We start from the raw sequence: 17,964 nt of genomic DNA, 5'->3' as shown, positions 1-17,964 counted from the left end.
AGACACATCCCCTAAAGCAAGGGACATAAAGGAAAGAATAAACAAATGGGACCTCATCAAAATAAAAAGCTTCTGCATGGCTAAAGAAAACAGCACCAAATTACAAAGAGAACCAACAATATGGGAAAACATATTTGCCAATGATACCTCAGACAAGGGCCTGATCTCCAAAATATATAAAGAACTCACAGGACTCCACTCCAGGAAGACAAACAACCCAATTAAAAAATGGGCAAAGGACTTGAACAGACACTTCTCCAAGGAAGACATACAGAGGGCCCAGAGACATATGAAAAGATGCTCAGCATCACTAGCCATCAGAGAGATGCAAATTAAAACCACAATGAGGTATCATCTCACACCAGTCAGAATGGCCAACATAAACAAATCCACAAACAAATGTTGGAGAGGATGCGGAGAAAAGGGAACCCTCGTGCACTGTTGGTGGGAATGCAGACTGGTGAGGCCACTGTGGAAAACAATATGGAATTTCCTCAGAAAACTAAAAATGGAACTGCCCTTTGACCCAGTAATTCCGCTGCTGGGATTATACCCTAAGAACACTGAAACACCAATCCAAAAGAATCTGTGCACCCCAATGTTCATAGCAGCACAATTTACAATAGCCAAGTACTGGAAGCAACCGAAGTGCCCATCAGCAAACGAGTGGATCCAAAAACTATGGTATATTTACACAATGGAATTCTACGCAGCAGAGAGAAAGAAGGAGCTTATACCCTTTGCAACAGCATGGATGAAACTGGAGAGCATTATGCTAAGTGAAATAAGCCAGGAAGTGAGGGACAAATACCATATGATCTCACCTTTAACTGGAACATAAGCAATAGAAGGAAAAAGCAAACAAAATATAACCAGAGACATTGAAGTTAAGAACAATGTAACAATAGCAAGGGCGGGGGTGGGGGGTGGGGGCAGGGACAGTGGGTAGAGGGGATTACAGGAGCTACTATAAAGGACACATGAACAAATCCAAGGGGGAGGGTGGAGAGGGGGGAGGGAAGTGGGTTCACCTGGGGTGGGGTGAAGGGATGGGGAGAAAAGGCATACAACTGTAATTAAATAACAATAAATAAAAAAAGAAAAAGAAAAAAAAAATCAAACTTGTGTCTCACGAAATTCTTCTTTACCTCTGAGATTTTAGTCCAAGCCAAACAAATATCACATTTACGGTAGACTCTCAAAAGGCAATTTCCAGAACACTTAATTGCATGCACACGAATTACCAACTCCAATAAATCCACACTCAAATCCTTTATCATTGGAGCTAATAATGCTCGCAATTACTAATTAAGGAAAATATTAATAGAACAAGGCATTTACTTCAAAAGTCAGCTCTAGAACCCACTCACCAAAGTACTCATCAGCAGGTGGATTTTCCATGTCATACAGCATCTTCTTGGTCAGGTGCTCCAGCTCATCTTCCGGGCGGAATGAGGGAGGAGCAGCCGGAGGTCCCTTTGATCCTGTTTGTCCACCCTGTAAGGCAGAAAACACGTAGTCCTTTAAATGCAATCTAGACATCAACTAGGACAATCAGGAAGTATTTGCACTGTAGAGGAAAAAGCACTGGACATGACTGTTAGGAGTCCTGAGTCTTAGAAACAGTTTTATCAGCTACTTGGAGTCTGACCTTGGACACAACACTTGCCTTTTCAGTAGAAATCATCTATCAGGCTTTAGAAATCCATGTTTACAATAGTACGACTCAATTTCATTCAATAATTGCTAGAAGTCAAGATGCACCAGTTGAATATTTATTAAAAAGATAAGTATATTGAGCCTCCCTCTTAAGGAGCTCATAGGGAAATGAGAGATGAAGGCACATCAATAATTAAGGATAAAGTGACTGTAGAAAGTGCACAATCAGGGTTCAAAGGTGACCTCTCCTGTTGCCTGAGAGGAAGAATCCAGAGGACAGGTGGTGACAGAGACTAGGATTTATTCAGCTAAAAGAAGAGTCTCATATTAAGGTGGCATAAGGGGCTCTTGTCCAGAGTGTGAAGGGCCTTCCTTGTGTTCTAGCCAAGGCTGAGTAATGCTTTTCCAGCAGTGGGACCAGCTAGATCTCAGATGGGGAGGGTAAACTGGTAGCACTGACACTGGGCTGGTATTTTAACCAGTGGGTGAGGCAGAATTCCAGCAATGCAGGGGAATCAAGTACCCAGTGAAAGAGCACCAACCAAGAATCCAAAGTAGAGAAAGAAGGAAGTAGAGAAAGAAGGAAGGCCAGATGCCTGATGTAAAATCTCTCTGTGCTGCATAAATAAAAGGGAATTTACTATATTTTCCTTTGCAATATTATGACATTGACCACTTTCCATGTCACACCCCAACATCTTTAATGAAAGTGTTAAAAACAGAAAGACTTTTTAAAACTGTTACAAAAGGTTTAGAAATGATGATGATGTCCATCATCGCCACTGGGCAGAGATGAGGGTGTGGATGCTCTTCCTTTATGTTTATGCATTCCTAAAACTGTTGACCAAGGGTTTCTCCTCTCATGAATAGTTTACAAGAATTAGTTCAACAAAACTTGCATGTTCATTCACCAGTTGTCTTCATTGTAACAAATGAAGACTTGGATGTGAAAATCCAGCAAAGTACAAATCCCTGCATAAATGTTTCATTCTTACTACCAAGAATTATTTCAACAACTCCAAGATGGATATTGATTATTTGTGTGATATCTAAGGCATGAAAGGCATTCCAAACGTATGTAAAATTGTTAATTGCTACCTATTTAGCCTTTTCTCTACAATTGTTATTCATTTTTAGGTTTTTAAAATGTACACAAGATTAGAGTATGAGTGGTTCAGTGTTTAAGACAGAGGGCTAAAAATGCCAAGATTTTTTTTTGTTTGTCACTAACCTCACCCTTGGGATTTGATTTCACTATTGGACAATTTGGGTTGGAGATTCAAAGCAGTGAAAATCTATGATATATGGCAGGCGGCAGAGACAAAAATTAGAGCTGCCCGCCAGGATCTGAAGAATCACTACCTCCATCTACTCATTGTGAGAGAAGAAAACAGGCACCCAGAAAATTCAGAGCAGGGCTAATTGTGATGAAGCCAGGATAAGAGCCCATCTTAGACTCGCTCTTTAACTCACTCATTCAACAAACATTATGTTAAACTCAGGGCCTCCTCTAAGCTGCAAAGAATGCCTGCCCTACAGAATTGGTGTGAGAGTTAAAGAAACTATTGAGTCATTCATTTACTCTTTTGTTTATTAGTGTATCCACTCCTTCTCAGTGTCTGTTTTGTGTACCCTCTGCAAGCATCGGGAAGGGACACAGAGATGTGTTAGACAGCCTTTGCCTTTGAAGGGTATGACTGTATGTAGATATGAACAGTAGAGGAATGGTTTGCTAGTGTTATTAAACTTTAAAGTGCACATATGCTACCCACTTCTAGGAAATTTTTACAGGAAATACTCATACAAAAACATAGAATTATATGACCAAGGCTGGTCCCAGGAACTATATTTGAGAAAATAAAGAATAATGTAATTATGTATTCACTGGTAAGAGACCACCTAAATAGACAATGGTGGATACATACAATGAAACATGAACAAGCTTTAAAAGAAAACTTTACAAATTTATATGTACAAGTATGAAAAGACAACTTCAACATGTCATCAATTACACAGATCCAAGCACAGAATATCTAAATGGAGGTCTCATTTTTGTAAAGGAAGCAGAGTTTAATTGTCTGCAGATCTATACATAGGGAAAAAAAGGGCCTGAAAAGACCTATACTCAAGTGTCAAAGGGGATCATCTCTGGGGTTGCAATACTGGTGGGCTTTCACTTTTTAAGTTTGTTTATTTTACAGTGTGTAACTGTACTTCTGCAATTCATGAACTAGAATTTTTTCAATCTGATGAATTAAATCATCGAGATATGCTGGATATTAATGAACCTCTTAAACTGGCTTCTAAGTGAGATCAAATGGGGAACTCTGAGAGGAGCGAAAGGGCCGATATCAGAGGACAGGAGCAGATTGGCGAGGGAGGGGAAACCTGCAAGTGGTTTGGTGTTTGAGACAGAAGAATCAGTTAAGAGCTGCCGTGCCTCCCTGAGGGGCTTGGGGCTCCCCATGGGCCTGGGCTACAGGCCTGTGTGAGACCAGGGACAACTCTGAAATCTGATGAGCTAACCTGCCTTTGGGCAGAGAATGGCATCCATAAAGATCCACCTAAAAATTCAATTTACAATTATAAATTGTAATTATTATTATAGTTACTTACAATTTCAGAAATTTCATAGACCACTGGGAACAATATCTAAAGACCTCTGGGCAGGAGCACCCAGACCTTAGACACTGCAGGAGGGGTTCTCAGCAGGGGAGGGAGCTAATCAGATTTACAAAGTACTCTCTGGAGAGGAGGGTGGATGGAAGCTCTAGGAGACTGGAGTGAGATGTAAGTCTCCCATAATGCATTTGTGGCCAGTGGTAGTGAAGGGATATACTATGCCGCACTGCCAATATGGTCAGAGACAGAGATTGAACTATTACAGAAACTAGGTGAGCTTCTGAACCTTTCATACCTTCAGATTCCCTTCCGGAGAATGGGCCTGCTAATGTTACCTCGCAGTCTGTGTGAGCATTAAAATGAAAGAGCTTGCCTCTTATGCTGAATAGAGAGCTTAACTGCTCTCAACCCAGAGTAACAAAGGGACTCTCTTTGGATTCCCCAAACTGCCTTTGATGGGGGGGATTATCTTAGTTCAGGTGATAAATGAAGATGAGGATGAGAAAATAACCTACATTCTGTTTTCCAGACTTGCAATAAAGAGAGAACGTGAGCCCAAATATGGAGTCACGTGACTCTAAATTCCATGCATTTTTTCCAACTGAACATTGCATCCCATAGAAAAACTGCTAGAAAAATGTGAAATATTACCTCTAACATTAATGGTGCTGGATGTTCTACTTTAAATCAACAACTGTTAAAGAAAACCTGATAATTCGTGTTCCAGTCTTAGGGGGGACTCTCCAGGAACAGACACATTTTGTCATTGTTTGAGCCTAATATCTGCTTCCCTTTCAACCTAAATACAGGCAGCAAGAAGGCGAAGTCTGTCCTCCATAAATCTGAGCAATTCAAATTCTACGAGTAGCACTTACATTTCAAGTAGAGCTCTAATTTCAGAGTACTTTCCTTGTCAGTACTTCACAGATTTTAAGAAAAATATACCATTCATTTTATTCATCAAAAACATCTTCCTATTTGCGTGTGTTACTGTTTCTGAAATAACACATTTGGGAAGACTCTTTTCTTTTAGATTCTAATCTCCTATAATGCTGACCTTGGATTCCTGGTATTTTTTGTGAGGAAAGATACCAAGAAATCATCTGTTCCAATGTTTCTGAAACTTATTTGGCTACAGAATTCCCCACTCCCACCAAACACACACACACACACACACACACACACACACACACACACACACACTTCAATGCATAATACATAACATCCATGGAATAATATTGATAAAACACGGGCTCCCTAGTTTCTACTTGTTTCTCACACTGAAGAAGACATAGCCTAGGACTCTCTTCAGGATTCAAGTTTCATTTAAGTAGTAGTGCAGCGCTTTCCTCATCGGGATGAAGAGACCCCTTTTCATTTCTCTCAGTAGTGCTTAGGGCTCAATATGTGCTAAAAAAAATTAGTAACTGGGTACAATTTATTTTTAGTAAGTAGCTTCTAGTATTGTAGCTGGTAATAGAACATACATAAACATTCGTGTGGTGAGAGGGGTTGCATTATTTTATTTTTTCAAAAGTAGAAAGGTGAATGGTATCAGCAGTCTATTCATTGCGGTATCATACTTATATGCCCCGTTGGAAGGTGCCTGCCTTCACGTCCATGTAATCTCAGGTGTTTATAAAACAGCCCATACGATCTGTGGTCCTATCCTCTGACTGGAAGAACTGAGGCTCGGAGAAGATAAGTGAGCAGCCCTGTGTGAAGTCGCAGCCCTGAAAACCAGCGAGCCCTGACTGACACCAGGTGCACCACATGGGGCCGGCTCTGCTCCCCTGCAGGGCCTCTCAGCGCTCCCGATACCACCCTCTCCGGGCCATGGAGCTCTATTATTCTGCAATAACTTGATTTTTATCTACTGACTCTATTATCTAAGCAAGGATATTTTCAGAGCAGAGGTTTACTGCTAAATTGCGACAGAATAACGCTTTTAAAACAAATACAAACAAAGCCTCTGACATTTTCTAAGGAAGAGACGTTCTTGTAAGTATCAATATTAATCACCAATATGTTGTTCTTTGAAATGCTTAAAGGCAAGATATGTTGCATGACCCCAGATGAGTTACTGAGAAATAGATTTTAGTGAACTCCTTTAAAATTCTTTTAACATACCTTTTCTAAGAAATTGCCAAGTGCCAGGCACTATCATTATAAAGTCAAATTATTCAGGATTCCTGCCTCTGACAACTCAGTTTAAGAAGGAAGACACACAAAAATAGATAATTACAATAAAGTGCATGTACTAAAACACAGGTATGAATTCAGTATTCTGAGATGAGAGAAAGCTGCCAGAAATCAGATGTCCTTTTAGTTTAATCTTGAAGGATATATTGGATTTCACCAGATATAAGGGAGAGGGAAAGAGAGGGAGGGCAGGAGGTAGGGAGGGAGGGAGAGACAGAAGAGGAGAGAAGGGAAGGGAAGGGAAGGCAAGGCAAGGCAAGGGAGGGCAAGGGAGGGCAAGGGAGGGCAAGGGAGGGCAAGGGAAGGGAAATATATCCCAAGGACAGTATATATAAAAGAACATGTATATTAGCAAAAAAAAAAAAGTTAATAGAGGAGGAACAGAGAAACGGGCTATGGTCAATGACAAGACTGACTTTATTAAAGCCGTGCTTCTGAAATATGCATATTAGGAAACATCTCAAACACCAAGGCCAAAAAAGGGCAAGCAGATATCATGGTATTTATGGGTAATTCAATGGCTAGTATGTTTGAAAAGGATTGTGCTATTTACAGAGTGAGGCAAAGACTGCTAACTGCTCACGAAAATCTGTTGCCTCTTCTTTCTGAGCACACAACCGGTCTACATTAGATGTGGACATATGTGGTACAAGGAGGAAGGTGCTGACCCTGTGGAGGAGAGCCATCCACTGTCCAGGCTGGCCTGTCCCAAGCTGTTACTTACAGAAGGGAGCCTGGACAGAAGTGTGCTCAAAGGTTAATGGTTGAAAGTGATGGGACAGTGGTTTATATCCTTTTCATATTTTTCTATGTTTTCCTTTCTCTACAATGAAGATCTTTTTGCTTAGATATCAAGATCATATAACTTTTTTCCTGACACGTAAGTATCAGAAATCAGAAAATGTTCAAGCATCTGCATCTGGTTTTTCTCTTCCATGGTTCTTTCCTCGGTAGGGGCCTAGTGGATGATCAATCATTCCAGGGAAGGCTTAACATGAATACTGCAGCCAAATTTGGATCTAGGTCCTTGGTCAACATCATGGGTGAGACTGTGCAAGAATGAGGACTGTTTCTGCAAGCAAAGTACACCTGGGCAGAGTCGTCCATGAACAAGAAAACCACCAGATTAAGAGTAACACAAACAGTGTCTGTCATATTTATGTAACACTTTAAGGTATTCTTACATAGGGACCCACAAGCACGGAATACTTATTTATCTCTCTAATCTTAGTTCTGTCTTTAACTTGTCCCATTATTTTGATCAAATCATTTCTATTCCCTGAGCCTTAGTTTATTTATGTGGAAAATGATGTTTTCAAAGATTCTTTTGATTCTATCTATCGTATTTTTGTGTCTATAATATGCAGGGCACATGTCATTGTAGATTTTTATAGTGGAATCAAAGGTATTCATATTATGGACACTTTATAATCTATAAAAATAGTCACAATTAGTAAGTGGAAACCTCATTATTACAGAGATTTCCATTTACAAGAGAATTTGAATCACTTGTCAGCATCCCGTGAAACAATCTAAAACTTCATTCAGCACTCTGAATCTTAGTAAGCAGCCAGCAGGTCACAGGGTTTCCGCAGCCCACTGAACTTTCACTACTTGCGGGACATGAGATCAGAAACATACCAAGGTTAACCGCACATTCCTACCACCATGCTCCTTGGGTGGGGAGAGGAGAATTCCACTGTCCCACCCAAAGGGAAAGGATGCAAGGTATATAGCCAGCACTAAGCTACAAACAGGGAACAACACCCCTGAAAGAACAACCATCACCTTGAGTCATTGTTACCAGCAATTTAACTATTTTAATATATGTGGTAAGGATCCATTTTACAAAATGGCTACCCAATATCTCTAGTGTTACTCTAATATTGACCTCAGAAGTGGGTCATTTTTTTTTCTCTTGTGAGTCCTTACCTGCTATTGATTTCCTCATTACATAGTGCTAGATGACTTGAACTCATTGCAAATCTGAGCCTCACCAGAAAAGCATGGCCCAGGCAGATGAAATACTGGGAAAAGGTAGCCAAGATATTCAGAGACATTACATGATAATGAACACTCTATCACTCTGGGTACCAGAGCTGCTCATTTTTCTTGTCCGTTGGTAATGATGTACAAGAGGTTTCTTCTCTCAGAGGGAAAATAACTTCAATTACATGTTCTTGAAAAAGAAACATGGAAATTATCTTCTTTCAAAAGGTAGAATTACCCCTATTTTGGAGCTGAAAGCCTGCCAGAAAAAAATATATATTTCTGATATTTTCATTGTTTTTTCCCTCCTATTTAACTATGTCAAGTTTGCAATTTGCAATTTCCTGAGGCTGCTTCTCCTTTCTGATTCTCACTGAATTACCACACTCTATCCTCAATGTCTCACTGTTTAACGGAAGGAGAAGCTCTTCAGACCAAGGGCAGACAATTTGCTGGACATCCTCTCTGCTTCAGGTTAACAGCAGCAGGCCATAGAGAAGGAGTAGAAAAACAGCTTCATGGGAATAGAAAAGCATGCTCTTAGTTCTTCTAGCCCTAAGTTTCATTTTCGTGGAGAATAAAATTGTAAGTGCCCACCCAATGAAAAAGACCCAGCAACTCCGACTTTAAAACTTTCATTCTAGCTTTGAAAACTATTCCAATTAGTCTCCAACTTTCACAAGTTTGGTTTTCTTACAGCCTCTTTTTCACATTCCCTCTTTCATGCCATGCGTTGATGCCTCTAAATCACCCTTCCTAAGCCAAATTTGGAATCATAGCCAACAAGCAATAATTCTGAATCACAGTGTGGTGAGATTGCTGGATGTTACCAGCAGCCCAGGGAAAGTGCTGGAGCCCACGAAGGGGTCTATGGGGTGTGTGCACAAGGGTAATATGATGACACAAGCCGAGCTGAGAGCGAGTAACCCATCACTCCACACCCATCACTCTCAGTTTCCATGCATCAAGGCAGCCTCAGGAGTGCTTGGGCCTGGAACCTGCTTATTTCTAGGTCTGATGTCTAGGGAACCATTTCACGTCCCCCAAAGTTTGATTCTCATTGTTGATTTTCTTGTCTCTATACTAGAAGATAATGACATCCAATTCATGTGAAGAAGCTTTGTAAAATACTAAATATCAAGTAAATGGCAGTCACTATTACCAGGATGAACAGCTTACAAACCACTAGTGAAGAAGATTTTCTTCTTGGTAGTGGAATGTTTGCAGAGTGATAACATCTCTTCAATAACATTCCACTTTCTTATTTGCTAATAAAGTACTTCAGTGTAGTATATCTGAATTCCACATTGTTTTAGCAAGAGAATTACTCTGCCTTTAACTATAAGCCTTGAAATACACGACATTTGGTGACTGTATGCTTTGCTGCCTCTCCAAATCATCAACCTTTCTACCCTCTAGCCTTTGGCACCCCAAGATATTTATGTAAAGCAGGGCTCGTGTTTGGCTATTCAGAGCAAACCAGACTCCCCTGATGCTTTTCTAGATGAGTTCCAGGCAGAAAAGTCCCAGCCATGGATGCTCTCCCACCTGGTAGGCAAGAAGTAAGGAAGACAAGTAGCAGGAACCCCAGAATCCCAGTTGCCATTCAATAGTATATTAGCTTCAGGTTTATAGCTATTGAGATTGTCTCACAATGCTTGCCATTATCATGTTAAAAAAGGACATTATTAAAATCTGCTCATTATAAATGCATAATTACATACAGGGTGGGGCAAAAGTAGATTTACAGTTGTGAATATGTGAAACACAGTTTATACTTGTATTATTTATTAATTTTTGTATTATTTGTCCATATGAATAACTATAAACCTACTTTTGCCCATGCTGGATAGGCAAGAGTGCCAGTGTGTGTTGTCTATATGGGCATATAAAAACAGATACTAGAGGGAAATATGCCAAAAAATAACAGCTCAGAGGGACTAATGGGATTATGAGTAATTTAAATGTTTCCATTATAATTTTTATTTATTTTTTATTTTTTAAGATTTTATTTATTTATTTTTAGAGAGAGAGGAAGAGAAGGAGAAAGAGAGGGAGAAAAACATCGATGTGTCAGAGAAGCATCCATCAGTTGCCTTTCTCAGACCCCCAACAGAGCACCTGGCCCGCAACCGAGGCATGTGCCCTGACTGGGTACTAAACCGGAGACCTTTCAGTTTGTGGGATGATGTCCAATTCACTGAGTTGCGCACTAGTGAGGGCTTTTCTTTATAATTTTTAAATGATATAAATAAAATATAGTAAAAAATGGATGACCCTTAGGAAATAATAAATATTCATCATAAATCATGGGTTTTCAGTCTTTTCTTTGGTATTTTCAGGTATGAAGCTGGGAGAAAATGGAGAACCCAAAGTGAGGGAAAAAAATTTGTTGAAAAAAAATAAAGACACTTAGATTTTCAATCTGATATGCACAGAAACACTTTCCTACTAAATAAGCTGTTTCTATCTAGTGGGCTTGGCAGATGCCTGAACGTGACACCAGACACCGAAATAACATGCAAATCAGTTTTCGGTTTTAATATGCAAATATGGCGCTTGGTACATCACTTTCCATGGCTGAGGTAAATTTCTGTTTTTGAGTTTTTCGTGGGAAATGCACACCAGCAAACAAATGGTTAACTCCCTCTATTTCACCTGACACAAGGTGGTTTTCATTTGAGTCAGAAAGTTTCTTGCTCAGAGATCCAAGTAACTTTGGATGCAAAGAAAGGGCATGCTTTTTGTTCAATAATAATGCCACCTGTGGCAAACAAGTCTCTGCTTTGACATGCACACTGATCACATTGGATTTCTGGGCCTTGGAGGGGAGGGGAGGCAGGCAAAGTGTCTCAGTGAGAATAACAGAAGGTTTTTTGCTTGATCTGTGAAAATCAAATCCAAGTGATAACATGGTGGGAAATGATAACAAAGCGATAACTTGGGTCTAACCCAAGATGAAGAAGAGGAAAGAGTTAAAAGTCCTCACCTCCAGAGTATTCCAACAGTGTAGAAAACTGTGTCTTCTGGTATACATGAAATTTTCCACCAGTACTAGTAATTAGCCATTAAGCCAGACATCAAGATAAATGAGATATACCTAATTCAAGGAATATATTGGGTTGGCCAAAAGGGTTTGTTTTTCCACCCCCATAAGATAGCTCTAGTAGCTTTTAGTTGTCTTTAACTTGATTCAAAACAACTTTGTTAGACTGTATTGTGACAGCTGTCATATCAGTGCGCATTTAAATAAATCCTTATCAAAATTAGTGAACTTTTGTGTAGCCATTTTAATATTGAGGATAGAAGAAAATAAGCAACATTTTTGACATATTATGCTTCTCTATTATTTCAAGAAAGGTAAAAACGCAACTGAAATGCAAATAAAAAGATGTGTACAGTACATGGAGAAGGTGTTGTGACTGATCAAACGTGTCAAAAGTGGTTTACGAAGTTTTGTGCTAGAGATTTCTTGCTGGATGATGCTCCACGGTCGGGTAGACCAGTTGAAACTGATAGCGGTCAAATCGAGACGTTAATTGAGAACAATCAACACTATGCCACATGGGAGATACCCAACATACTCAAATACCCAACTCAAGAAAGTTATCGGAGAAGATGAAAAATGTGTCTTTTACTTTATTAAAAAAATAAATGGAATTTTTGGCTAACCCAATATAATTCAATCAGGAAATCAAGGCACATGAGGGAGAAATAAAGAGCAAAGCGAAACACAGACTGTTAATCAGTATGATGACAACCAGTGTGGCTCAGACACTTAAGAGTAAGCGCTCTAAGAGCTATCTGCTTGGGTTTAAATCCCACATCCACTACTTACCAATTATGTGACCCAGGGCAAGATGCTTCTACTTACTAAATATTAATTTCTTAATCTATATATAAATGATCATATAACCCATTTACTGCCGGCACTGATTAACAAATTATTATCTTTAAAGATGTGTATAAAGACACGCTATGTTGTATAAATATCATGTAAACACATCAATGGATGATACAGATACAGAGGAAAGAGGGGATACAATAGCCTGAAGCTTACCAGAAACACACCGAAATGATAAGGGCTTTGAGTTAGAATTTGAAGGAAAGAGAAAACCTTTCACATTCTGTGTTCCCTTACAGGCCACAAGGAACGCCGGTGCAGCACTCACACACACCAGGTGAAATTGAATACTTTCTGCAGCATAAGAGCATTTTTTTAAATAAGGAAATAAATCAAGTTAGTGGTTTTGTTAAGTGACTGTGTTAAGTGACTTAGCCAAAATCGCACCCATAGTAAGTGCAGAGCCAGGAGTTAAACGTGAGTCTTCTGATCCAAGCTCAGTGTTTTTCCACTAATTTACAGCTGCCTCTATATACTCATTTAGAAATATGAAACTTACATGCTCTATCATAAAGGTTAATCAAGACAGTCAACCTCACTGATTAAAGCATGATGCTAATTATACCAGAGGCTGGAGATCAATGTGGCCCCTTTTACTTTCAGAAACATTGATTGTGGTATAATGGAGAAAGTGTGGGCTTTGGAAGCAGAAAAAGCTGGTTCAGACACCAAGTTATAGGACTTATTTTGCATAAAATTTCACAAGTTTGTAAAAATTTCTCTTAGCAATAGTTTTTTTTTTCATCTGTAAAAGGGGTTAGTAGGGGAGAGGGAATGCCTCCATGTCAGGGCCATTGCGAGAAATTCCGGAGATGGTACATGAACTGTGCTAATATTTTAGAGGGGCTCATATCTTGTATTGAATGCTCACAAGCTGTCAAAACTGAGCTACGAGTTCTTTCAAATGTGGCAGGAAGGTGGATGAGGGAATGGGAATGACTCAGTGTCATTCCTTGGCACCGCATCAGAGGGGAGAAGGGTCACGCTCTGAAGCCAAATCTAAAGACCAGTGGCATTTAGTATTTCACGCTGATCGTCAACCATGACTCAAATAACAGTAATTCTATTGAGGAAACATCCCTTTCCATAAACTCTGAAAGGTAGAAGTGTATGTGTTAATTTTGTACATTAATTGATTTATAATTTATGACACTGAAAACAATTCATGTATACTGAGTATACAGAGGGACCAGACAATGGTCGAAATAGTTTTAATCATTTAATCACCACAGCAGCCCCATGAGGTGGTTACTACTTTGATTTTACACATGAGAAAACTGAGGTGCAGGGTCACCTTGACAGTAAGTAGAGACCTGGGGTTTGACTCCAGTTGCCAGTCCCAGAAAGTGCATGCTTAACCACCACAGCAACAGCCTCAGCCTCTTAATCCACTTGCATTTTTTTTCAGAGGGATTTTATTACCTATCTACTTATAGGTCATAACATTTAGGGGGATTTAGTCATACATTACGAAGTCCTGAACTATCAAAGGACCTTTTCTTAGGGACAAGTACTGCTTTTTATGACATAATATCTCCTCTGTGCAGAAAAATGGCAGCTAGTAAAAACGTAACTAGCTTTCTGGGTAATTCTGATGGAGGGGGACTGAGAACAAGACTTTCAGAGACATGGCTATTGTTGATGTCTTCACTAATGATGCGACAAGAGGAGAAGAAATGCTGTTCTAAAGGCTACTTCCCTTTATCATCTCTGATATGAGTTGGACAGTTAATGCTAAATCTCAAAATACTCAAAGGAAATGATAAATAGCACTGTACTTGGAGGTGGGCAAATCATGTAAAAGACACCAATATGCTTTCATATGAAAAGCTAAAAGATAATGCCATTTCCTAGTGACCAACATAATATTTTTTTCTACTGGCTTATGGTCTACCCATGAATAAAAGGCTATGAAAATATTCTATTCTACAAGAACATGGGCCTCTCCAAAATGTGTCAAGCAGTAGTCCATGGGGGAGTAACTCTAGATGCCCTGTACTAACTGTGAGTTTCAGAAACAGAAGAAACAGTAGAGATTATTTAGTGGTTGATTAAATCCCTTCATTAATGAAAAAGAAACAAGCAAACAATCTGAGAGTCAAGGAGGGGAACTGAGTTGTCCAAGGTCATGTAGAAAATGAGTATAGAATCAAGAAAAAAGCTCAAATCAGGAAAGCAGATCTAATTTTGAACTAGTTTAGCCCCTTTTCCAACATAAAAGATCCTCTCAAAACAGTGATGTATTCTTGATGCCTTATAAAGTATGCCCATTTTTGGCAACAAATTTTGGGAGCCCTAATCTACATTTATGCAGCATTCTGAGATCCCAAGATGGAAGTTGCTGTAAAGTGAAAATCATTGCTGTTATTCTTGGCGAGCCTACACAGACTGACAACAGCTGGCACAAACAGATGTGGTCCACAGAGGATTCTGCCAGGCTGTGCTGGTGCCATCCCTGCACAAGTTCCTTTTTCCTGAGTGACAAAGGGCATTTTTTCTGTTTCCATAGACCCACTGAGCTTCTTGTTACAGGTGAGTCCACAGTCTAATCAAGCTGGCCACAATGTCTCCTCTCTCCTTTTGTATTAACCACTATTTTCTTTGAAAAAACAAACAATCTAATTAAGAAATGGGCAAAGGATCTGAGTAGATACTTCTCCAAAGAGGACTTACAGGTGGCCAACAGACATATAAAAAGAAGCTCAATGTCACTAATCATCAGAGAAATACAAATTAAAACCACACTGAGATATCACCTCACACGTGTCAGAATGGCTATCATCAATAAATCAACAAACAACAAGTGCTGGTGAGGATGTGGAGAAAGGGAACCCTCATGTACTGTTGGTGGGAGTGCAGATTGGTGGAGCCACTGTGGAAAGCAGTATGGCGTTACCTAGAAAAATTAAATATGGAACTGCCTTACGACTCAGTTATTCCACTTCTGGGAATTTATCTGAAGAAATCTGAAACACTAGTTTGAAAGAATGTATGCACCCCTATGTTCATTGCAACATTATTTACAATAGCCAAGATCTGGAAGCAGCCCAAGTGTCCATCAGTAGATGAGTGGATAAAAAAGCTGTGGTACATTTACACAATAGTATACTCCTCAGCTATAAAAAAAGATGAAAACTTTACCCTTTGTGACAGCATGAATGAACCTGTAGAGCATGATGCTAAGTGAAATAAGCCAGTCAGAGAAAGGCAAATGCCACATGATTTCACTTATATGTGGAATCTAATGAACAAAATGAACTAATGGGCAAGATAGTGACAGACTCATAGATAGAGAGCAGGCTGACAGCTATCAAGGTAGGAAAAACTGGGTGAGGGGAAGGAAGGATAGAGCAAAAAGGAAAAAAGGAGAAAAAACCCATGGACACAGACAACAGCGTGATGATTCCTGGGGAGAGGTGCAGAAGGACATAGAGGGGATGAATGGTGATAGATGGAGATTTGACTTAAGGTGGTGAACACAAAACACAGTGTACAGAAGATGTGTTGTAAAATTATGCACCTGAATCCAGTATAATTTTGCTAACCAGTGTTACTGCAGTAAATTCAATAAAAAGGAAAAAAAACATGTAATATAGTGAATATAGTGATTGACCTGGGTCATTCAGCAATTCCTCACCCGCTTGACAATGCTTAATGGACAATGCATATGGACTCAGCCTCCAACATTTACTGAATACAGAGAGAGGCTTTTGGACAAGAATGAGTAACTAGATGGTGGAGCACATAGAAAACATTAGGATCACCTTGTTTCACTTATGAGATGCACCTAGCAAGCTTCTAATCAACAAAACTCTAAACAATCGAGGAGATGACGGAAAAATAATACATTTATTGAGTATACTTGCTGAGTGCCTACCAAGTATTAGTAATAAAGAAATCATTGAGACAAGATCCTGCCCTATAGGGGATGTAGTAGAAAACATTAAACATCTGGGAATATACAGAAGAAAAATATACAAAAATATCCAAAGTGAAATCTTTTAATCATTGCCAGAAGAACACAGAGAAAGAGGAAATGGCTCAAGTTGGGGAGATGAAGGGACACTCACAAGAAAAAGTGGCATTTTTTAATTAGGTCTTGGATGAAGGTGGATTTAGACATCCAGAGATGCAGTAAGAAAGACATTCTAGGTGAAGATCCCAGGAGGTACAAAGAGAGTCAAATCGATAAGTTCTCATCTTTCATTTCAGGTAAAAATATTTGTAACTGCCCTCGAGCCCTTATGTGTCCCTCTGTGTTCCTGTGTTTGTTTCACTGTCTACACTATGCATGAAAATGCCAGGACAGCCAGCTCACACTCAGGCCTGAGGATCACGATGGAAGCTGTTTGGGTTTGCTTGTCTGAAGCTCACACTTCTCACATGCGGCTGCACGGGGAAGATGCCTGCAGATCAGCCCAGGACCCCAGCGTGGCAGCTCAGCTAGTCCAGAGCAGGGCAAACACTCATGGGAATGTGTGTTTTTTGCTGATCTTAAAAAATGATTGTTTTAATGACAGGCTGAAGACATGGAGCATCCAAATGGCTGCGATGAATGCCAAGGCTAAAAACTCAATGCTTAGAAGAGGCCAGGGCAGAGAAACCTGAGACCCCAAGGATTTTGCTTTGAGGGCTACACTGACACTCAGGCCTGAGGATCACGATGGAAGCTGTTTGGGTTTGCTTGTCTGTTCATTTGTTTGTCTTTGCAGGTCCCACAGAGTTATGCGCAGTCTTTACATAAAATCATGGCTGTAGATTTCCAGAAGTCCTCTCCATTTGCTTCTCTGGGTCCAGTGGCTATGAGGCCCTCTGACAAAGTCTACACTGTCATAAAAGCCACAATGAAAAACTCGATGTGTTTACTGTTGCTGTCACTTCATCCACCATCTCAGAGGGTAAATAGGAGTCAAGAATTTCTGTTTCCAGCTTTTATATATGTTTATATATATAAATATTATATACATATACATATATATGTATACACTTACCATTTCCTCTCTATGGAAAAGACATGGATAGAAATATCTTGAAGGGTAAAAGAAAGAGTCTTAGATGAAGATAAAAACAGTGATAAGAAGTAACCATAATTACCCACTGAATATGTATAGGCATTGTCCTGAATGGATGTTTTATAAATTGCATGTAGTATCATTAAGCCTCCTTCTGCAAATGAATAAACATAGGTCCAGGAGAGTTAAATAGGTTCCCCAATATCTTGCAGGAATATATATATACATGTATTCATACATATATATACAATAAGGACAGAGAAGCCTGGTTGTTCTGAGTTCTAGGTTCCTCTTTGTCATAAATTTGCTAGATTCTATTTAGTAGTAATTTCATATCTCACAGCCTGGTTCCCTTAAATGGATATATCTTCCACCTCCTAATATATATGTCTCCTGTGACAGACAAAGGGAGTAGGAGAAGTAGAGTTACTCAAGTAATTTGTGAACGGCAACATGCATAGTGAGGACACAAAAATCAGCATCATCATCCTTGTCATTATCATCCTATCCTCATCATCATCACAGCTAAAATTTAGTAAGCCAGGCGCCTATTTTAAATGGTCCAAACATACAGCA

General features: G+C 39.5%; 1 protein-coding gene across 11 annotated transcripts in view; it reads right to left on the bottom strand.

Annotated features, from left to right (window-relative positions):
- The window catches only part of LPP (LIM domain containing preferred translocation partner in lipoma), a 633,676-nt gene that overhangs the window by 167,936 nt on the left and 447,776 nt on the right, over nt 1–17,964 (bottom strand). For all 11 annotated transcript variants that reach the window (XM_053918206.1, XM_045199196.2, XM_053918208.1 and 8 more), the window contains one exon: nt 1,371–1,497. In XM_053918206.1, coding sequence (XP_053774181.1) covers nt 1,371–1,497 — 127 coding nt within the window. The remainder of the gene's footprint in view (nt 1–1,370; nt 1,498–17,964) is intronic.

The sequence above is a fragment of the Desmodus rotundus genome, chromosome 2, assembly GCF_022682495.2.
Source record: "Desmodus rotundus isolate HL8 chromosome 2, HLdesRot8A.1, whole genome shotgun sequence".
NCBI classification, from domain to species: Eukaryota; Metazoa; Chordata; class Mammalia; order Chiroptera; family Phyllostomidae; genus Desmodus; species Desmodus rotundus.
The sequence above is the reverse complement of the archived record's forward strand: the minus strand, read 5'-3'. Positions and strand labels throughout refer to the sequence as shown.